General features: G+C 57.8%; 1 protein-coding gene across 1 annotated transcript in view; it reads right to left on the bottom strand.

Moving 5' to 3' along the window:
• Positions 1–4,959: 4,959 nt before the first annotated feature.
• Positions 4,960–22,482, bottom strand: part of Zfat (zinc finger and AT-hook domain containing) — a 134,853-nt gene continuing 117,330 nt past the window's right edge. Inside the window, exons 14-16 of the mRNA XM_048358468.1 lie at positions 22,056–22,182; positions 19,422–19,552; positions 4,960–5,230 (exon numbers count right to left, since the gene is read on the bottom strand). Coding sequence (XP_048214425.1) covers positions 4,991–5,230; positions 19,422–19,552; positions 22,056–22,182 — 498 coding nt within the window. The 3' untranslated portion in view covers positions 4,960–4,990. The remainder of the gene's footprint in view (positions 5,231–19,421; positions 19,553–22,055; positions 22,183–22,482) is intronic.

The raw sequence follows: 22,482 nt of genomic DNA, 5'->3' as shown, positions 1-22,482 counted from the left end.
TTAGCTCCTTCCTGTCCTTCATCTCAAACTGTCACCTAATCCCCGCCCGCCCCCCCCACCCCATTTCTTCTTTCTTGATGTGCTCTATCTACCTGGTCTGACTTCTTCCTTATCTCCGTAGGCCTCTGCCCTGAGCCGCGCTCCAGCTGTCCTTCACCTGGATCAATCCTGGGAAACATCAAGGACTTGGTTTTATAGTGTCTAGCACCCCAAGGAAGCCATCCCCGGCCCTCCAGAACAGGCTGGGGACTCCCTCTCCAGCGCCCCCTACAGCCCTGGGTGCGACACTCAGTGGTGGTGGTGTTCTTTCCTGATGATCTGCCTGCCCTGCCAGGAAGGCCGGGGAGACAGGCCAGGGCGTGGATGGAGTCATAGTCACTCTGCAATTCCCGGGGTCAGGGCAGAAGCAAGCTCGGGAAACCCTCGGGCTGGGCGGCATGCGCTAGACTCAGCTGGGAATCCAGCCCCGGGGAACGCTCCACCCGCAAGCGTGGCCGAGAGTGTCACCCGCAGAAGCGCTTACAGCCAGCAAAGCACAAGGTCAAGGTCCTGGGTACAGAGCTGGTGATGGCAGAGATGGGTGAGACGGTCTCCCCCGCCCCCCACCCCCGGGGAGACTGGGTCAGGAAAGGCTTCCAGAAAAATGTCCTCCGAGGGTGGGAAGGTCGCCAGGCGTGGCAGACTCTGCGTTCACAGAATCACAGTTCACGTTCCACTCTGCCAGGCGCTGGGGGTCGGGTGGGACTGTGCGGGGAAACGGGATGGGGCCGAGCTCAGCATCAATACCAAAAAGCCTGCGTTTGGGGATGGTATTCTCCCAGCTTCTCCAGGATGGACGGATGAACCAGACCCCCACCCCACCACCACCCCAACCACTGGCTGGGGTGCAAAGCGCTTCTTTTGCAAGCTCAAGAAAAATCAGCAACTTCATGAAGATCGGCTCCTCCTGGGAGCACCGGTCGGTCGCTGGCACGGCAGGAAGGGGAGGCTACTTGGAGCAGAGGAGAGGAAGGAGGAGGGAGCCGCATGGGGCAGAACCCCCCATAGAGAGGGTTCCCCGAGGACCCGGCCCTGGGTGCAGGGAGCAGAGCGGCATCTTCATGAACGCAGAGCCTTCCACTCACCCTCTTTCCACCGTGCAATCCTAACTCCCCAGCCACTTAACGAAAGGCTCCCCCTTATAATGATGTCTCCTTTCCTCTCAGAGCACCACTAAAAGAATTGGATGCCACCGAGCTCTTCCTCTGGGACTCTAGCCTGGGACCTCAGGACGGGAGGAAGTCGTCAGGTTAACTCTGTGCCCCGCTTTCCTGTTGCCAGGGCGGCGAGTTAAGGCCCAGGGAGAAGCAGGGTCCCCGGGCCCACCCCAGGGACTGGGGACAGAATCCTATCACAGCCAGCTCCAACTCCTGCTTCCTTCCCTCCATACCAGAGAGGGATGCCACCTCCAATCGGCAACCTCCGTTTATGCCTCTCGAAAATGGGACTACTTGGGAAAAGTAAATTAGGAGTGTAAAAGTGCTCTGTTGCTGAAAATCAGGATAAAAACACGAGGCCTTCTGCAGGATCTATGCATTGGGCCCTGCAGACCCAACCCCGAACACAGGGAATCAGCAAACTGTGGTCTGTGAGCGAGCCACATCTGGCCCCTCATTAGTTTGCGAATAAAGCTTTATTGGAGCATCACAAAACGTATTGCTTTTCGAGAGATCTATGTCTGCGGTCAGCGGAAGTGAACGGTCGCAACAAAGACTGCGTGACATCCGCAGCTGAAAGCTCCTCACGGAAAATCACAAGGCCGGGACTCCATCAGGAATCGCCCAGGGCGGGAAGACCCCAGACAGCATCTCTCAGCACACAGCGGAGGAAGAGCTGCCAAGCGGCAAGCGTGCGCAGGGTTTGGGGGTGCACCCGCAGGTGTGGAGACGGCCCGTGGCGGCTGTGCTCTCTCCTCGCCGTCCGTCCGGGGGACCAGGCCCCCTCCACCGCCTCACCTCGGAGACGATGGGAGGAAGGACAGGAACGGGGTGCGGAAGGGGAGCAGACGGCTCTGGGTTTGCAGAGACTCCAACAAAAGCTCTGCTCCCTCCACAGACAAGGCACTGTGGGTGGCTTTTCAAGGTCCCGAGGGAGGCAGATGTTTCAGGTGAAACAGATGTTTCAGGTCCTGGGAGAGGGGGGTGGGGGGCAGGAACATGTGTCCATCCTGAGAACACAACATGGGACACCACGTGGAGCCCCACCACGGTGTGGGCGGGGGACTGTTCTAGATGTGGAGTGCTTCGCAATGCCCCCCCCCTTTCTGGGTTGTCTTCATGTCCCCATTGGGAAAAAAAAAAAACACAAAACGTGGGTCCTGAGGTTATCAGCAGCAAGGGGTGAGGATCGGCATGACGGGGGGGGGGGGGGGGGGGGGAAGAATCGCCCTGAACTGCAGCGGAAGCTCAAGTGCTGGGGAGACACAGCTCACTCACGGAGCCATGCCGGAACGTTCCACCGGCTCCCTTGCTCCTGCCGTGGGGGTATCTCTTTCCCTTCGGTCCCCCATTACACCCCTCTTGCTTCGCACGTGCTCTGTAGTCATGTCGCTCCCGTGCTGCTCATCCTGATGTCTTTGCCCACTGGCCACTGGCAGGCTACCCCCATTAGTAACTACAGGATGCTGCGGCCCACGAGGCCTCAAGGGGAGGGGGGCACTCCCCGACCGCCTGTAGAACCACTCCTGCGAGGCACCTGCGTGTTCTGTGTGTGGCCTGGTCATCACTGACCTCCTCCCAAGTCCTGGTCCCGAGCAGGCTCCCGCGGGCCGGCCTGCAGTCTGTGACCCACAGGTCAGCTTGTGGGACGAGATAACCAAGTTCCAGCAAAGAGGAAGTAACAAGTGCCCCCCCCCCCCCGCCCGCCCGGTCCCCCAGGACATCGGGCCCGGCTCCTCCACACAGACCTTCCTTCACCCCTTTGTCTACTTTGCGATAGTTAATACACCGAGCCGTCATTGCCGCCTTAGCCCGCAGGAAGTGGAACAACTGTTATCTACCACAAACCACCGAAGCCTTAAATTACGGCAGGAACGCTGACAGTGATAGATTAGGATTTTTTGAAATCAAACCCAAGCGTGTCCCTGTCATGGCTAAGAAAAGGGCTGAGTTGACTTGAGGATAATTTACTTAGAAAATTTTGTGGTGCACGGTAAATTAAGTCCCCCCCGCATCTCCCTTAGCTAGACTTTTCTCTCTTCTCTAGCGAAGTATTACTTAATTGATTTCCAAAGACGCCCTGCTTATGACTTAACACTAGCACTACCAGGGAGAGATGGACGGCACCCTGGGGCTGTTCCAGGGGCCTTCGCTGGGAAATGTGTTGAAGAGTGGAGATTCAGAATCAAAGGGTCTCTCTCTCTCTCTCTCTCTCTCTCTCTCTCTCTCTCTCTCTCTCTCTCTCTCCCCAGACTTGAACAAGGGGAAAATCATCAGTGACAACAGTCAACGCATTTTAAATACTTACTACAAGAAAAATGAATTTGTTCAGTGAATCCTGTAGATTCAGGCTGAAAAGAGGAGCCATGAACCGCTGCGGGCCGGGGGCGGGTCAGGTCCTCCCTGGGCGTGGCCGGCGTCGGGACTCGGCAGCCTCCACTCGGGGGTCACTGTATGAGGCTTCACCCGCGCACGCCTGAGACCAGGACACAGACGCGAGGCTGCGAGTCCGTTCCGGGGCAGAGGGGCGGCTCAGCGGAGCGGGGCGAGGGGCGGGGGGACCTTCGGGGCCCGTGGTAGCTGGACACCGCCCTGAGCGCCCTCGAGGCCCCAAGTGTTACAACACTCTCGGCTGTCCTGACTCGTCTCTGGCCTTGGGTCCCGCCCGTGTTCTTCCCCTGGCTCACGCTCGCCCCTGTTCTCCCCTTCGGGACAGGCCCTGCCCGGAGCCCTGGTCCGGTTCCCCGGCAGCTGACCTTGGCCGCCTGCGCTCGGGCCGCTCTGCTGCCCGGTGTCGGGAACGACAGACAGAGGCGGCAGCAATCTCCAGGGAGGGAGAAAGCATCCGTGCGCACTTTACGGATGCATGGTGTTCCAGCCTCAGACACCCCCCCCCTCCCGCAGGCTACGCCCCGCCCCCAGCCACCGTGTCCTCCGCCGGAAACGGGAGAGGGAAGAGCTGGCGGGGGGCACACACTGGCGAGCAAGAGTCCCTTGGGTTCCAGGCCCAGTTCCGCCACTTCCTGTGCGACCTGGAGCTGGTGGCTTGACCTCTCTATACTAACACTCCACGTCACGCATTACTGCCGGCGCCTGCCTAGCCCTCGGTGGGCGGAGGGGCATTGCAGGCCAAAGCCAGGAGGACAAGGCGCCTGGCGCAGGAGCCCGGCGTGGGGCCCGACCCCGGGGAGCGCTTCGCAGGCGCCCGGCAGCTTCTGAGGAGGCAACGGCAGCCGTACGGAGGACAGAGAAGGCGGGCAACGCTTTTATTCCACCCCCTCACCGCCTCGGAACAGGGGGCGGAGCGCAATAGTGCAATTTCCTTTAAAAGCAAGAGGATTCCGACGTGGTGGGCCGAGACCCCGGGATGGAGGGGGGGAGGGGCGGGCATCCCTTGGCCCCCGCACACACCGAGAGCGGGGACTCTGGAGCGCCCCAGGACCATCCCGCCCAGAAGCCGTAAGGTCACTTGCTGTGATGGCTGTCTCCCTTTCACGGGGCCGAGGAGGGGCACCTCGGCGGGTTTCCCTGGCTGGGAAAGATGCTGATTGGCGGGGCGGGGGGAAGGGGGCGGGAGACTTTGGATCTTGAGGCCACAGGGGCAGGAGAGGAGCGGCAGAGGTCGTTCTAGAAGCTGAGGACGCTGGGAAGGAGGCTGTGTCTGTGTTGGGGTTTGGGGCCGTGTATTGCTGGTGATACGATTGCCCGGACCACCCCAAGGAGGTGGGGGGGCTGGGGGTGGACGACGGGGAGTCTCGCCAGGGCCACCGGGCAGGCACGCGGGGCCAGCTGCCCTAGGGCTCCTGGGCCGGCTGCTCCTCCACCTGCTCCTGGGCCGGCTGCACGGCCTCCTGCACGTAGACGATGAACTCCGAGGCCTCCCCGCCCTGCGTGTACACGGTGACCGTCTCGATGCCCTCCACGTCGTCCGAGGACACCACCAGGTGGTGCTGCTCCGCCAGCTCCACCGCGGCCTGCTGCAGCGTCTCCTGGATCATCACCGTGTGGTTGGCGCTGGGCTCCTCGTCCGTGACCTGAGAGGGGGAGAGGAGGAGGGTCAGGGGCTCGTCAACGCCCCGCGCGAGACCGCGGGGGTGGGGTGGGGGGAGGGGAGCGCGCGGGGCCGATCCACGCCGACCCTGCTGTGCTCGCTCTCACGTCCGTGTCACCCCCTCCACGGTGACGAAGGGCGAGTCCGGGTTCAAATCCAGAATCCGGGCGCCTGGCTGCCTCCCGGGGTCGGAGGGCAGCCTGGGGTCACTCTGCGCGTTCAGGCCCAGGAAGAGGGCTCCTAGGCCCCCTGGGTCTCTGAGGATCGTGGTTTGAAGCCAGCCTGGGCAGACAACCCCTCCGACTCCTCTCTCCAAATAACCAGCAAAATGTTGGATAAGAGGCATGGCTCGAGGGGCAGAGTGACTGCTTTGAGTCCAAAAGCCAAGTGAGAACGTGAGGTCCTCAGTGTAAGTCTGGTACTCACCCCCCCACACCCCCACGAGTGAAAGTTAGCAAACAGGCTCAGGAGGAAGGTACGGGCCTGGGAATGACTGGCCGGGGGAAGAGTCCTCAGACCTACCTCCTCCTTTAGGGGGCGGCGTGAAGGGGGCAGTGCCCGTGGGAACGTCAGGCCCCCGCTTCCCAGCTCACCACGAGGCCGGGGCGCAACCCCTCCCTACAATCCTCGATTTGCTCAAACGCTTTCTTCAGAAAAGCACCCCGGAGACGAAAGGAGAGCCTTCCTACGAGGCTCTGGCCTGGTGCTTCATCCGCTCACTCTCATTCATTCAGCCTGACTTTGGCAAACCCGTTTCGCTAGAACGTCCCGGGGCATTGTCCATGCGTCTCGTTCTGCTGCTCTCCCAGCTACCTAGATTCGAAGCTCCACGCGGGCAGGGGCCGCGTCTGCCTGGGGACAGCCGTTTCCCCAGAGCTAAGGTCAATGCCGGGCGCACAGCGAGAGCCTGTTATTTCTGCAGTCTCTTGAGTGGCTGGGATTATTATCATGCGCCACTGGCGTCCAGATCTCCCCACTGCTTTTACTGCTCCTCCCAACCCTGTCTAACTAGGAAAATGTGGCATGAACCAGGGCTTTAGAGGTAAATGCTGACCTTTTTCTCTTTGAAAGAGAGCTCCTGACAGCAGGCTCTTTCCTTTTAACTGACAGTGAAGTCGGCACAGATGGAGAGCCAAAGTCCTCAGAACATCCCGAATGCAAACGAGCCCACCCCACCCCACCCCCAACTCCACTCCAGGAAAGCGTGATGCCACGTAACGAACACAGGATGAGAAACGAGATGAGATCAGATGGCACGCCAGCCCGAAACACACTTTGGGACACGGAGCCATGATCTGAACATAGTAACTGTCATGGATGTTGAAGCCCCGCAACGGGGGCTGACAGAAACTTTCCGCTGCCTTAAGAGCTCCTCTTTTTATTTTTGGTGGTACCGGAGTCTGAACTCAGAGCCTCTCTTTTGCTGAGGGAGTGCTTTACCCCTTGAGCCATACCCCTAGTCCTCTCAGACCCCTCAGATCTTTTGAGTAGCTAGAGTGACAGACAAGCCACTAGCAGTCAGCGACACCCACCTTGTTTATTAAGAAGTCTAACGCTGTGCTGCCCAGGGACGGATAGGCAGACACCCTAAAGCCCTGGCCAGGCCTCTTAGGTGAAGACGCTGTGGTCCTAGTCGCGTGCAGAACACTGGGCACACAGTCAGCTCTCAGGCCCAGTGCCAGGAGGACTGGGAGGTCCAGCGGTGACCAAGGCACGGCCGCTGCCCGCAGATGTGGAGAACGAGACAAGGCGGAAGCCATTTAAACACAGCCCTGTCTCCATTTTCTTTTCGTTTGTTTCTTCGATCTGGAGCTCCAGGACTTGACCACCAAATGACCCTTGAATTTATTTATCTGCTGCTAATTGTCAGAGTACAATGAAGTTTAAACCCTCGTTGGGCTCGAGTCACCAGAAACCACGAGGGAGAGGGGGGCACGTCTCCTGCGAGCACTTCTCGGTGAGCCCGGGTGGAACCCACAGTGTGCCGCGGCTCTCTGGTTTTCCCCGAGCCTTCCTAGCACGCCTGACACCGATCCGGAAGTCCGGGATCTTGCCTGGGCCTGCTTCGGACGCGCAGGAGCCGGGTACACGGCGCTGACCGCAGGCTCGCCTGGTGTAAGCGTGGGGGACTGATGGGCGGTCACGCATCTGCCCACAGAGCACGCCCTTCCTCGTGCCAACTGTCACGTGACCATGCCATTGTCAGGACACTTCTGCAAGCCCCGCGCTTCCTCCCCAGCCCCAGGGAAGCCCACACACTCGAGCCCTCCCAGTCCACGGAGAGCCTGCTCCGGTTCCCTCTTTACAAATGAGGAGACTGAAGTCCTGGGGGTCTGGCAGCTGGCATGGCTCGCTCCGGATGACCGCGAGCCCAGGGGTCATCCTCCCCGGGGGCACGGGACCGACGGCAGCTGAGGTTCTGACGGGTCACACACGGACAGGCCGTGCTATTGTTCTCTCGCGAGCCCGGCAGCCAGGGGCTGCTCTAATCATTCTCTTTGTTCAAAACGATCACTAGTAGCTTAATCTATTAGCACCGGCTTAGAATTGTTCTCCGCAGCAGAAATAACGCAGCTTCCTCGGCGGCATTCATTACCCCCGAGACGGATGTTTCATTCTCTACAGAACACGTCTATTAGCTGCACAGATAGCTTAATCGGAAACCTTAGCCCACGGAACGGCGCAAACCGCTCACTAGTCCTGGGCCTGCGTCCTGCACTCCTGCCCGTCTCGAGGGTTCTTCTGGAATCTGGGCTAGCCTCTGGAAACCCGGCAGCCCCCGCGCCCGATCCCGCCCCGGCCTGACGGAGGCCTGCGGGAGGCGGGCGGGCCGCAGGACGCCACTGTCCGGCTCCACACCTGCCTGCTGCCATCTCCGCCTCCTCCCTCAGCTCCCGCTCCACTCGCCATGTAAAATGTACTCCTAACGAGTTCATCTGCCTCCCTCCCAACATTCAAGAACGTTCCAGACAACCCTTTGCTCAGGAAGATGGGTCCTTGTCAAGCTACGTGGGTGCCCGCAATGGGCTCTGTGATCCCCGGCTGAACTAGCAAAGCCTCGGGAGCAAAGCCAGTGCCGAGGTCCCGGCCCCGGGACCGAGTCGGGGACAGAGGACGGGGCACCATGTACAACAGCCGCACAAGCCAGGGCGGGGGGCTGCCCGTCCCGAGTTGGGGCTCTGGAGACAGGGGCAGCCTGGGCGTGAGTCGTGAGTCCCCCCAAGGGCCCCATCTTACAGGAGAGGCACAGTGCGGGACACAGAGTCCGGACGTCCTGATGTGTGGTCTGTACTCCAGCCAGCCCTCAACCCAGCCACCTGACACTGCCACGGGGCAGAGGCCTGCCCGGGGGAGCCCTGCCCAGAGGGGACACGTGCATTGTTAAACACAGAGAGCGGACCGCAGGTGACAGCGCTGAAGCCACGGCTCTGGGTCCTCTCGGCGAGGAGCCGCGCAGCCGGCGTGTGGGAACGGCAACGAGGGCCGCTGCATGCAGACACTGAGCCAACGCTTCCCGCGGGCCGGGGTGCCCCGCCCCCGCCCCCCCATCCCCCCCCCCCCCCGGGAGCCCACGCTCTCCTCCGGTGCAAAGACCAGCACGCCGGTGCCTCCCCTCCCCCAGGCCTCTGCGCCTCCCCTGGACACGATTCCCAGGTCGCGCCCACAGTTCAGCACGGGTCCACAGACGAGGGACGCACCCCCCCCACCCGGCGGGGGGTGGGGGGGAGCGGGGTGCTGAGGGGCTCCTCTGTCCAAGTGCCCATACCTCAGGAACGTGCTTGCACGTCTGCCCGATGGCCCTCCTCCCACGGCACCCCTGCGCAGGGCTGTCCCCCGCGTGCGGACAAGCCTGCGGGGCCACCTCTCCCTCGGGGAAGCGCCTCGCCTCTCGTCCTCCTGCGGCGCGATCGTGCTGACGAGCCCCCCCCCCCCCCCGAAGTCAGCGCGGCCCCGAGACACAGCCAAGGACACCGAGATACGACAAAGACTAATTAAGGGGAGAACACTGCACACAAACCCTGTCGCCCCGCTGAATCCCGTGGAGGCGGAGACGGGAAAGGGGGCAACCGTGTTCCCTCCCATCGGGGACTGAAAGGAGAATGCTTCCTTAAAACCGCCGGCGGAATACGATCAACAACACTCACTCGCATGGCACCTTTCCCCTAAAGCTCTCAAAACACCGCGCAAACAGCTCACCGGAGCCGGGAGGCCGCGCGCGCCCGCCCGCGCCACGGGGCCCCCGGCCTGGCTCTCGGCGCCGTCGGGTGCACAGGCAAGTTCTGAGTTCTGTGCTGGTGGGGAGCTTGGGACGGACCCGGCTCGCTATGTGAACTTAGCGCGGGGCCCGTGAAGGAAGAACGAAGAGAGGCGAAATCCCGCCGCTGGCCTCACACGTCGAGGAACCAGATGGAGCGTGCGTCGGCTCAACTTGGATTTTATATCCAATCCCTGGCCTACGTACGACCGCCATCCGGGCAGCCGCACCGAGACGCCGCTCACGGCCGCAGCGCCTTCCCACGGGCCGACGGCACCTTCGCCTCGGGACCCCGTGTGGAGGCTCCCGAGGGGACCGGGGTCCCCCCGTGCTCGTCAGGGAGCAGAAACCCCGGCGGCATCCCTGCCGCGGGGATGGCCACGCCACGAGGTGGTTCCGCGTCAGGCGTCCCTCATCGTGCCAATCCATTTCTAATGAAGTTGAACCAGGCTCCTATGTATCAGACCGTGTCTTTGGAACTCTCTAGCATGTTGCTAACGCCACGGAGTGGGAAGCACTGGGGGCTGCAGCCCAGGATGGGACGGGCTCCTCCCTCCGCTGGGCCCAGAAACGGGGGGGGGGGGGGGGATGCGGGGGGGGGGGGAAGGCCTCCGCCGTGGACACGCCAACTCACGTCCGAGAACACAGAGCCTTGAAGTCTTCCCGCACTCTTAGGACACACGCTCCTCCCCCGGACGGCTTGCGAGGGACGGACGTTCGCCTCTCACCGAGCGGAGGGCCGGGAGGCGGGAATGGCTGGGTCCGCCGAGCTTGCTCCCGGCGGTGGACTGCTGACCGCGCCGAGCGCGTCCGCGCGGCGGGAAGCGTGTGCGCGAGCCCGCGGGTCCCCCGGGCTCGAGGCCCAGTCACCATGCCGAGGCTGCACTTCCCAGACCACCACCATGCTCGAGTCCAACAGCAGCTGGAGGTTGGCAGGGGTCGGGTTATTTCGAGCCACGGACGCGTGAATGTATGTAATGTAATCAGGCACGTGCATAATGTCACTGAGTGTGTACCCATTCGGACAACTCTACAAGCCCTTCTAAGAAAGAGGTGGAGTCTCATTAACCAGCAGCCTCTGGCGCTGGCTGCTGGCTGCTCGCTGGACAGAAGACACCGAGGAAGAAGGAGCAGCCATGGCTGAACTCTGTACCCGCAGCCAGGGCGAAGGAGCCATGTTGCGTTACAGTGGGGGGGGGGGGGGTGTCTTCCTGCTTAGGGACAATTAAGGTTTCTGGTTTCTTCTTTGCCAGTCCTGGGCCTTGGACTCAGGGCCTGAGCACTGTCCCTGGCTTCTTTTTGCTCAAGGCTAGCACTCTGCCACTTGAGCCACAGCGCCACTTCTGGCCATTTTCTATATATGTGGTACTGGGGAATCGAACCCAGGGCTTCACGTATGTGAGGCGAGCATTCTACCACTAGGACACATTCCCAGCCTGACAATTAAGTTTTATAACATCATTCACTGTGCCCTACAACATTATCAATACGGGTAGTCTGTTGGGCACCAGGGGTTCACATCTGTAATCTTAGCTACTCAGGAGGCTGAGATCTGAGGACTGAGAGACTACTTGAAGGCAAGAAAGGTCTTAAGACTCTCATGTCTAATTAACTGCCAAAAGTGGAGCTCTGGCTCAAGTGGTATAGCACTAGTCTTGGGCCAAGTTCAAACCCCAGTACTGGTACACACAAAAACAGTACAAGCAGCTGACTGGAAGCATACAAGGACACGTGGCCATCTTGTCATGCACAGCAGATTCCATGGGTCTTACACAGCCCACAGGCTGGACCTTCCCTTCTTCTTTTTTTTTTTTTTTTCTTTGCCAGTCCTGGGGCTTGAACTCAGGGCCTGAGCACCGTCCCTGGCTTCTTTTTGCTCAAGGCTAGCACTCTGCCAACTTGAGCCACAGCGCCACTTCTGGCCATTTTCTATATATGTGGTGCTGGGGAATCGAACCCAGGGCTTCATGTATACGAGGCGAGCACTCTTGCCACTAGGTCACATTCCCAGCCCTCTTCCCCTCGTCTGGAATGACAAAAGCTAAGATTTTTATTGACGGCTCAGCATGTACCACACCGGGCCCAACTGCTTCATTTGCACAATCCATACAACAGCCTCATGGGGGGGAGAGTCTATCCTTTTTACATTATACCAAGGAAGGAAACTGTTCAAGTACAAATGCTTCTTTCAAGGTTATATGCTTTGTGCCAAGGTCACACACTATTAGGTGATAGACTCGGGGTTCAAACAGAGGCAGGGCCGTTTCCTTCTGGCCACTTGGCACACCACCGGCCCTGTCCTGCCCTGGGTGACATCCAGGAGTGGGCCTCCTGGGAGACGGCCCTGGGCATGGGGCTCAAGGCCCTTGGCAGCGCAGGTCACGCTGAAGGCCCCTCGCCCCTCAGCCCGGCCCCCGAGGACGTGCTCTCCCGGTGATGGTTCCGAACTCGGAAAAAGCCTCCAACGTGTTGTAGGCCCAGCGCCAAGTGCTGGAGATCCTAGGATCTCCACTCACTCCCATGGAGCCTCAATGTGAAGAGGAGAAAAGGCACATGGGAAACCACCCCAGGTCCCCGGGAACCGCAATGCGGACGCGTCCAGCCTCCCGACTCTCCCGACCCTGAGTGGGGGCAGAGCCGCGGCCTCCGGCTTAGACCTCCATCTGTGCGGGGGGGGGGGGGGGGGAACCACACCTCGATAGCAAACGCTCCCACCCAGGCGGGGCGCCTTCCTCCAGACCCCGCTTCCGTGTGGAAATGGGGTCACCAGAAACTTCCCCCCGGCATGCGCGGGGGAGGCCTCCTTGTAAGGAGACGCCAGGAGGCATTTCCTAGTCGGGAGGCCCAGCTCTCCCCTGCTCTCTGGCTGTCCGCGGCGGCGGCAGGGGAAGGAGAGCGTGGAGGGATCCCCAGGCCTGCGCCCTGCTCCCCGTGAACCAGGAAGCCCCACAAGGCCCACAGACTTTTTGCCCTGCCGGGTATTTCGGAAACGCAATGAGAGTTTCGTTTCTCACTGGACTGTTTGGTGACAAGCCATCTTCCACTTACTGTTGCCTGATAAAGGAACACAAAGACAGTGGTTTCACCGCGCCCAGCCCTCCTCTCGTTTCTAACTGCTGACACCAGCCCCTGGGCGGGAGCCCATCTCTGCTTCAGGGGATCTGGGATTCGGCGAGGCCTCCCTCGCTAAGTTCCTGACTCCAGGACCCCCTGGGCTCATCGCAGTCCCCGGGTCTGAGAGAACTGGATTCCCACGGTCCCCAAAGGTCGAAACCAGGCTTGCTACGGACAAGAGGCCAGCCAAGCAAGAGCAGCAGTCCGCGTTTGACCAAGGCTGCAGCCAGCGCACAGGCCCAAGTGAGCACGGGCTCAGCACACAGAGGGAGGGAGGGAGGGAGGGAGCGAGGGAGGGAGGGAGGGGACGAGGATGGCATGGCCCGGCTCTTGTCCGAGCTTACTGACCCCTCCCCGGTCGCCGCAGGGCCTCCGAGGTGAGGACCGGTGGGGATAGGATGGCCTTGTTAGAGCCCCTTTGGGCTCTCTGGGGAAGCTGGGTGTCAGAGCAGCAGGTCAGACAGCAGCAGAGGGGAGCAGACACGATAAGCCAGGGTCAGGGCAGCACGTCTCAGGCTCTGGTGTAGACCCGAAGCACCAGGGTGCGGGAAGGGGAGGTGCGCGGGCCGGCTCGGGAGGCCTGAGGCAGGGCCGGGGACTCCGCACGGCTAGCTAGCTCCCTGACAGCCCCGCTGCTGCCGGCCTGGGGAGCACAGAGTGAGAAGGGAGGCCGAGATGAGGGCGGCGGCCATGGAGACGGAGGGACTGCTGGCGAGTGAGTGCCATGGAAGATGGCCGAGGGAGGGGGGAGGAGGGGGTGGGAAGGGGAGAGGTCTAGTTGGGGGACCACTCTGGGGCCAGGAAGGAGGCCACTGCCCCAGTGCTAACACGGGGCAAGGGTCCACAGAAAAGTGGGGGCTTAGGAGAGGAAAGAGAGGAGCAAACTGCAACGGGGCTCCATCCTCCCGCTGGCTAAGAATGGGTTCCGGGGGAGCAAGGACCACGATGGACTAGAGAAAAGCCTTTCTTCTCTATTGTTTCTCAAGCCATCCCTCATACGGTCACAGAGACATCATGGGACTTATTTTTTACTTTTAAGATTTCACAAAGAAGTGAAATTTTCAGGGACTGCCAAGGCATAAGAAGACTCCGCAAGTAATGAAAGAGCTTTGAAAGAGGAAGCAATTTGGAACATCAGCCATCAGAAATCACACCAGAAGCAGACATCTCCGAAAGAAGTTTTACTTAAGAAGAAGAAAAAGGATGATTCAAATGGCCGAGGCAGAAAAAAAAAGAAGGCTACAAAGCTACGAGGTAGCATGAGGTGACAAGGGAAGAGAAGCCGCTGCCGAATGCCTGCGTGCACCTTCTGTCTCTGCGTGTCCAGGCCGAACGCGCAGAACGCGAGGGAGGAAATGCTGCTAGAACTGCCCCATTTGTAAGGAAATGGAAAGACTCGGGGAGAAAAAATTATATTAAGTGAAGTGAGCCAGAGCTAAAGAAACATAGCTTGCATGGTTTCCCTCATTTCTAGTAATTAGAATGTGCCTCTAAATCCACAAGTAAACACAATGGATGGTAAAAGAAAAAAAAAATATACTAGGGATGATAGATTAAACAGGACTCTACATATTCACATAGTGAGACCAAAGGAGGGTATTTCTTAGAGAGGATCATAAAAGCTCAACAGCTACGTGCACATGATCATAAAAAAATGGCATTATCAAAATGAACCCCAAGAAATGGAAATGAGGGCTTTAATTTTACTTTTTGTGGGGTTCCCCCCCACCCTTGTCACTGTTTTTGATTTCTGTACTTTTTGTCTTATATGTAAGTTTAGCCGTTTGGGGCAAGGTAGAGAGAAATGGAAGGACAAAGGCAAAAGTAATTCAGCAGTGATACTCACCAGACACTATGTTAAAAATGAACTAGACAACTTGTGGGCATGGGAGGGCAGGAAGGACAAACTGGGAGAAAGGGAGGGAAGAGGTGACATTGTTCAAAAAGAAATGTACTCATTACCTGACCTATGTAACTGTAAACCCTCTGTATATCATCTTTACAATTAAAAAAAAAATGTCAGACACTCCTTGCGTGAGTAATTAGGTGTGTGGTGTAATTAAAGTTGGCAGAGCTCCAACGTGAAGTAAATTATATCATACAGTTCTTAAGGAAAAAGTCAAATAAAGCTCATCCACTAACCAAAATGTGCAGGTAGAAAGTGTTCATCCGCCAGGCATTAGGGGCTCACGCCTGTAACCCCCACGGAGGCTGAAATCCGGAGGACTGTAGTTCAAAGTCAGTTGGGACAGAAAAGTCTATCAGGCTATTATCTCCAAACCCCAAACCAGCAAATATCTGGAAGTAAAGGTATGGCTCAAGTGGTAGAGTGCCAGCCTTTAGGAAAAGAGCCAAGCCCTGAGGCAGGCCCTGAGTTCTAGCCGCAGTGCTGGAGCGTGTGTGCACACGCAGGCGTGCATGCACACGCACGCGCACGCACACACACACACACACACACACACAGAGGTTAACTGCCACAGTAAGGGCTAGGACGAGAGGAGAACGCAGTCACCAGTGAGACTTGGGTACTTTACAAAGATCAAGGAATTGGGTAAACGGTAAGAATAGTAAACTTAGGTTGAGGGTATCTGATAGGTCCCCTGGTGGCACGCCTGAGTGTGTAGCATTCAGTTACACAAGGCCTAGCAAGCATCACTTCCGGTGTCTGAGGCACACAATGGGTCTGAACGCCTACCAGGATAGATGGGATCCAATACACACACACACACTCTCTCTCTCACACACACACATGCACACATACACAAACACACACAGATCGGATTCCCTTGCTACTCTAATGAGTCAGTCAGTAAGCGTGGAAGGAAAGAGTGTGAGGTCTCACGACACAGGGAGAATAACAAAGTGATTGTAGTAGACAGAAACGGTATTCATATGAACAATTTTTGAATCATCTATCTATCTATTTGTCTATCTTCTCCCCCCACCCCACTCCAAGGGAAGATTTCCTCAGATGAACCACAGTAGAGGAAACTGTAAACGGGAAAGCTGGGTAAATGAGACAGTGAAGTCTCTCAGGCTTCTCCTTGGTGCAAGACGACGAGGCTGTAGCTGTTCTTAGGATAAACACCAGGCAACGTGAAACACGGACAGCAAAGGAGGCTCTGACCTGGAGACCATCTCCCCAATGCCGCCTCTTCGTCTCGATGCTCTTGAAGCCAGGGAGACTGCTTACAGTGTACCCTAAGAACTCCGTGAACTCACCCGCTGCCTGGGCTTAGAGAGGCAGGAGAGGGGCCAGGCGCCTCTCAGGCCTTCTGCGGGCAGAGTAGAGGACAAGGTCTCACGTGGATCACCCCCACGGTGACGCCATCTCTCCCATTCAGGGTCTTTCAAAGGGTTCTTCCGCTAGGCCTCTTCAAATACAGTTACAATCAATTAGAACGTCCCGGTTGTTCTTTAAAAAAAAAATGGAAAATGAAAATACATGTTGAAGCCTCCCAAAAATCCCCTTCCAGAGTCATCTGCCAGTATCCAGCCCTAAGTCTCAGGGGAGGCCGGATCAGCCCCTCTGCAGGCACCGTCCAGGGAGCAGGCTGGAGGCTGCGGCTCTGGCCAATGGCTAGTCTAGATGGGCGGCAAGCAGAGACCTTCAAGGCCTCTGTGATGCCCGGCACTTCCTCCACTGTTGACTCCTGAAGCTTGAATCAAAATACCAACTCTGACAAAAATACGACTCTACCGGCACGTGTGCTCCCGAAGCTATAGGGTGGCCCCCAAATCCACACATCAGCCAGGGCACCGGGGAACTTGGGCCCCGGAGTGAGCGCTAACTGTGCACTGACAGCAAGACGCTCCCACTCTGAAGTACGCTCCGTGCGTTTGACGATTCATTCACATGACTGGGCCGGGGGCACCCAGATTCTGTCTCAAGTTATTCTATATGTGGCCACCCGGGTATTCCTGGATGAGAATTGACGTTTCAATTGGAAGACTAACTTAAAACACTGCCTTCTCTCGCATGAGCCGGCCTCATCCCGTCAGCTGAAGATCCGTATAGAATTAAAAGGCTGACCTCTGCTCTAGTTTAGGCACTGCGGTCAGCAGGGTGGTTCTACTGGGAAATGGTGCACCCCTCGGAAAGGAGGACCCACTGGGGAGATCCCTGAGATAATGGGGGAGGCATGTCCTGGACAGGGCTATCTCTGCTCCAGGTAAAGACAGGACTATCAGCTCCTACACTTGCTCTCTTCTGATATGCCCCTACCTGCCCCCTTCGCCTGACGCGCCCCACCCTCCTCTGAACCCAGAAATGGAGGCATGGCTCAAGTGGCGGAGCGGTGGCCTCTTGGAGTAAAAATACCAAATCAGCTTAGACGGCAAGCCCCTGGGTTCAGGACTCAGTACTGGCACAAAATGGAATAACAAAAAAAAAAAATAACTTATGTACATCTAGAATACATTTTGGCCCTCTGTGAGACTCATCTAAAACATGTCAAAATACAGTATACACTGTCATTTTAAACGCTGGTTCTGCGGCATTCCACCGGGTGTCTTTTGATGAGATTTCCTCGCGCTTTTTCTGGATGTAACCAGGGAATCAAAACGCGAAACCCACAGAGTTGTCGGGTCTAAGTCAGAATTATTTACCGGGAAGCCACTCTGATGTCTCTGTTTTGAGCAAGCAGCGGAAGTCGCTAACACCGAGCCGGCGTGCACCTTGCACAATGGAGAGAGCACTGCTGCTTTCCCGCAGGCCGCCGGGACTTGCACGCCAGTACTTAGCACGCACACTAGCACACAGAACTTCCTACACCAGAGTTTAAGTGGAGCAAAGACAATTAAACAAACATACCCAACACAAACAGCCATGTTCAACATAAATGATGGGGCAACTGAGTCAGGGCATTCCTCTACCTGGCGGAGGTGGAAAGGCTCCCGTCTCTTTGCTACAGGTGTGGACACTGAATGCCCCCCTGCCCATCCGCCCAGCCCTCCGATCTCCTCTCCACCTCGTTCGTACCCCCAGCCAGGCGCTGCGAGCGCTATAGGTGCCGGCCAGGCAGATAGGACGCTGACAAGCACATGCGCCTTCCTGGGAGACCTTTCCAGATGCAATTCCTCACTACCGTGGCCAGCAGCACCATGTGCAACCCCGTGTTTGCCATGAGGAGATCCCCTCAGAGGCTACACTGTTCCCTCCTCTGGGAAGCTTATTTAAATTGTTTCCCCCCCCCCCCCAGGATGCTTATTAGCCTCTCCCTTTGTTGAGCTGTCAGTCCAATGCCTGGAAGCATATCTAAGCTGTATCTTAACATGCCAGAACCTCAGATATCACTGCATCGCCTGTGATGCGCAATAAATCACATCCCGGAGTAGCAGCAGATCTGTCCCTTTACTAGAAAGAAGCCACGCATCACAGCCGGCGGCACCTTCCGCCCTCGCGCAAGCATCTGCACGTATGACACCTCCGAAGTCCTCCCGACGCTGCCCGAACGAACCCTTCCCGGGGAGCCAGGTCTGGCTCAAGGCTCTACACCGCAGGGCACACGGGAAACGTCCCAGGAGAGGTTCAGAGCGTACGGTCAAGACCACAGCCTAGCCAACACCTCGCAGAGCCAAGAAGCCTGGATGTAATAAACAAGTGTGTCCTCAAGCGGTACAGAGCAGCAGGTAACTGCAGACTGAGCCACCCCCCCCCCGCCTGCCGTCTGACTTCTGTCCACACCTCCTAGAGAGAAACCACACTAAAGACAGAAGGCGTGTCTGAAGACGTGTAATCAGAACATTCCTCCACGCATGGCAAGTCTTCTCTGTGAATCTGGAAATCTGAAGTTCATCCAGATGCTCTATAATTTCCTTGCAAGAAACCCTTGGCCTGGCTTTCTTGCTGTGTGCGGTGCCCCTGCGCACACGTGAGGGACGGGTAGAGAGACCGGCGGGACATCCGCTCCTGACTCACCGGAGCCAGGTGGCCAGGAAGCGACCCCTAGGAGTCAGTACACGGCGGGCATGTCAGGAAATACCTTCATTCTAGTGCCAGGAAAAGCTTATGCTTTTCTTAAGTACTGCCTGGTTCACATTTCTTTATTTCACTCACAAAATATAGCATCCAAACTGTACAGTCGAATTTGTATGATTTTTAACTGTGCATCCCTTCTAGGTCTCTCCTCCATTTCAGATAGATTGTGCTCCAACAAAGCATTAGATCACAGCCCCAACCCACACCCGTAGGCCACAAGCCCTCCCGCGCCCCCCCCCCCACCCGCCCCTCCCCGACACCCTCGGTGTCATCCTGACTGTCCCCACCTGAGAGCAACCATTCCACGGCAGACAACGGATCCCCGGGGAACCCCAGCCGCCGCCACCCAATGAACACCCAGCGAGCGACTCCAGAAAAGAACAGATAAGCCACATAAAACGCGATCGCCTACATGTCAACGTTCTCCGCACGTTTGGATTCCAAACGGTACATTTCCCTGGTTTTGGTGGGTGTTGTGCTTGTGTCCTCTATCCTTAAAGTGCCCGTCTAAGCCAGCCTAACTCTTTCGTGAGATAAGGAGGCAGGAGCCGGAAGATGAAGCGCGGGACGCTCCGATTGTCAAACGTGCCCACAGGCGTGCACACCATGCTCATTCTCACTCGCGAATCCTCCGGAAGGAAGTGAGTGAGGCGTCTCTGGGGAACTCTCGAGATGGACGACGTCTCTCCGCAAACAAAGTCCCGCACACGGTCACAACGACGCCACCAATTCCTTTCCAAGTCTGACTCCGTGCAAGTGAGAGCCCTGGAACCGCAGCAGGGAGGCCCTCAGGGAGATGGGTGTCTCCGAGGGCGGGGTTCTTACCTGTTTCACCACAGTCACGGTCCCGGGAGCCATGGCAACCACAGAGGCCACGGCCGTGGCATCGTGGGTCTCCCCACCCAGCCCGATGATCTGCTGCAGGATGTTCACCGCCGTGGGGTCAAGCCGGTCACCTTAGGAGGAAGCACACGGAGACCGTGAGGGCCACTGGGCTGAAGGGCGCCCACTGCCGAGCCAGCGCCCTATCCCGGGGCGAGGCCTCTTCCCGAGGCGCGGACTCTCAGTATTCCTGCACCGTGTCACGAGAAATGAGCTGCACGGTACTTCATAGATAACCAAGCGTTTTCTACAAGAAGGTCTCGAAATCCCCCGGCCCAGTGAGAAGATGGCATAGTGATAGGATCCCCATCTTGCCCATTGGTCACTGGATCACAGAAAAAGCAAAGAGACTTGCTTCAGGCCACCGGTCCAATTTACAGCACTAAATCAAGGCAAAGGCCTAGCAGTTCAAGTTCTGAAGCTCACCCTGGGGGCACAGGCCTGCCCCTCACCGTGTCCCTCCTAGGCACCTGCTGACGCTTCCTCTCGAGCGCCTGGAAGGTGGTCAGGCCCCCAGATGAGCGGCAAACCATCCACGGATACCCCACCTATCCTGCCTGTGGGGTTTCCAGCTCAAGCCCAGGCTTTTGCCAGGACTCAGGGAAACAACAAAGCATACCCGTCTGCTCTCACCTTCTGGGAGCCTCTCTGTAATCCTGATCATATCCTCATCCTGATCAACGCACCAAGAGAAAAACAGCCAGCTGCTTTATTTACATGCTTCACAACAGCAAAACGGCTTTGCCAGGGTTTGCATCCTTACGGGCAGCTTTTCAAGGCCATGTTGCCATGTGACTCAGCAAGCGATCAGAGAAAAGAAGAGGAGCTAGACGTGTCCCGTGAAGGAGGTAGGACACAGCGTATGACTGAGGTGATGACATAAGATAGACAGAGATAGATAGGTGATAGATAGACAGACAGACAGACAAAACAGTCACCACCCAGAGTCCCCCACCCACGCCCTCGGAGGAGACAATGCAGATGTGCCTTCCAGCCAACCATACTGAACGTCCAAAGATGGAAACATGTACCTGAAAACTCACCGAGGCTGGGTGTCAATCCCTCATCCGTGTACCGCTACCCCCACCCCCCCACCCATCTATCCAGCCCTATAATCTGCCAGGAACTGTGGTTCCTGCTGGGAGAACAGGCAAAGACTCACATGGCTTCCCCACGCATTCACGGGCTCTTGGGACCCACTGCTGGGGAACTGGAGTAGCTCCAGCCGGCCCCAGGCAGGACGGGCAGGAAGGAGGCGGGTGGACCCTCACCGGATGCTGTACAGTCTAAGTACTGAAGACCGGAATGAGCTTCCAGAAGGAATGCGCTGAAGGGGAAGTGCCCCGCCCACACGCCGGGCAGCCGTGGAGCACGCGGTGAGCGCCGCGGACCCCGGCAGGGGCGGCACAAATGAGGGGCAGCCACCGGCAGGGCCGTGCGGGCAGCCAGGCTACGACAGACAGGCCTAACTTACACAGCTGCCAAGTCTGGAAATTGTTCTTCCAAGAGTTCAGGAAAGACACTGGAGGGCCTTCAGCACCTCTGTGGGGGGGGGTGTATGTGCACACCCCCACACAGACACACACACATGCACATGTGTTTGAGAGAGACACACCATACATAGAGAGACACAAAGGCTGCATTCTGAGGGCCCTGTGACATCACTAAACAGCAAGGAAGGAAACCACATTGAGAGGGGCCAACTCAGCGGAGAATGGCCTCGAGCAGCCCCGGCTCTGGTTCTTCCGTCTGCAGGAGTGGTGGCGGGGGGGGGGGGGGGGGGGGCCGTCTCCCCCCCCCCCTGTTCCCTCCCACCAACGGCTCTCCTAAGCTGACTCACAGGAGTTCCAGTGCAGCTTCTCACAGCCTGGGGCTGCGGGGCCTAAGGACTGCTCGAAGAGCTTTCTCCTCGTTCTTACTTCTACTGACTTCACTTAAATGCTTTCTTTTTCATTGTGCTTGCTTCATCTCCAGGCCCAAATACAGGGCAGCGCTATACACATTAGACCTGTGTAGATATTCCGCACAAAAGCGGCTTGGGGGTTTTGCGTTTAACATTGACATAAATGTGAGGACGCCGCTCGCGGGCACAGCGCTTGCCGGGGCGGGTGAGGCCCTGGGCTTGATCCCCATCGCTGCCAAAGATAAAATCAACACTGACCTTCGGTCCCGAGTGGACCTTTGGGAAAGAGCAGGAATTGGGGGTGACAGGTTGACAACCCCAGGCATATGGATATGGATTGAAAGCCTTGGGCTCACCGGCGGTCTGCAAGGTAACCCGCTGGCGTGCCAGTCCTGGCTACCCACCCCCCCCCCCCCGCCGCCGCCCGGTCCCCCCGGCCCCTGGGATGAGGCCCAGGACAGCCATGAAGCATGGAATAAGACAATTCCCCCCTGAGGAGCCAAGAGCTGGGGGCTCCAGGAACGGCTCCCCCATCTCTGCCCACCATTCATAATAGAAAGCCTCCTCCGCGCTTGCAAAGTAAGAGCGGTGAGATCTGCTCCCCCCGCTCCCCCCCCCACCCCCACCCCGGCTGGGACGGAGGTCGGTGCTGGAGAAAGCCGGTCATGCCTCACCGTTCTCCGAGGTGAATCTCAGATCCTGCAGCGCAGCGACTGCGGCCTGCGTCCCCTGGACATCTTCTTCCGCCTCTGCGATGTGCAGATACTGGGTGGACAGCTCCTCACCAGTCTCTGTGGCTGGCTACAGATGAAAAGACAAAATATTAGCGTCTTTAGACTGCTACCTAGAAAAGCCGGAATCGTGGATTAAGGCCAAACAAACAAATGCAAAGCAAGGCTTTAGAACATCTTCTTTGCTAACATTCCCGAGCAACCAGTCATTGCAATAAATGTACCTCCCAGGGAGAAACGGGGCGTTTCTGAGCACTAAGACGTTTTAAAATCAGCTTTGGTGAAGGCTCCGTGCTCCACATTCTTGCAGTAGTGAGTGGAACAGGTTGTTCAAACCCAGAGATTGATCACTTTAATCTCCCCTTAGGCT

The sequence above is a fragment of the Perognathus longimembris genome, chromosome 12 (assembly GCF_023159225.1).
Source record: "Perognathus longimembris pacificus isolate PPM17 chromosome 12, ASM2315922v1, whole genome shotgun sequence".
Taxonomy (NCBI): Eukaryota; Metazoa; Chordata; class Mammalia; order Rodentia; family Heteromyidae; genus Perognathus; species Perognathus longimembris.
This window is presented reverse-complemented; position numbering and strand designations above follow the sequence as displayed.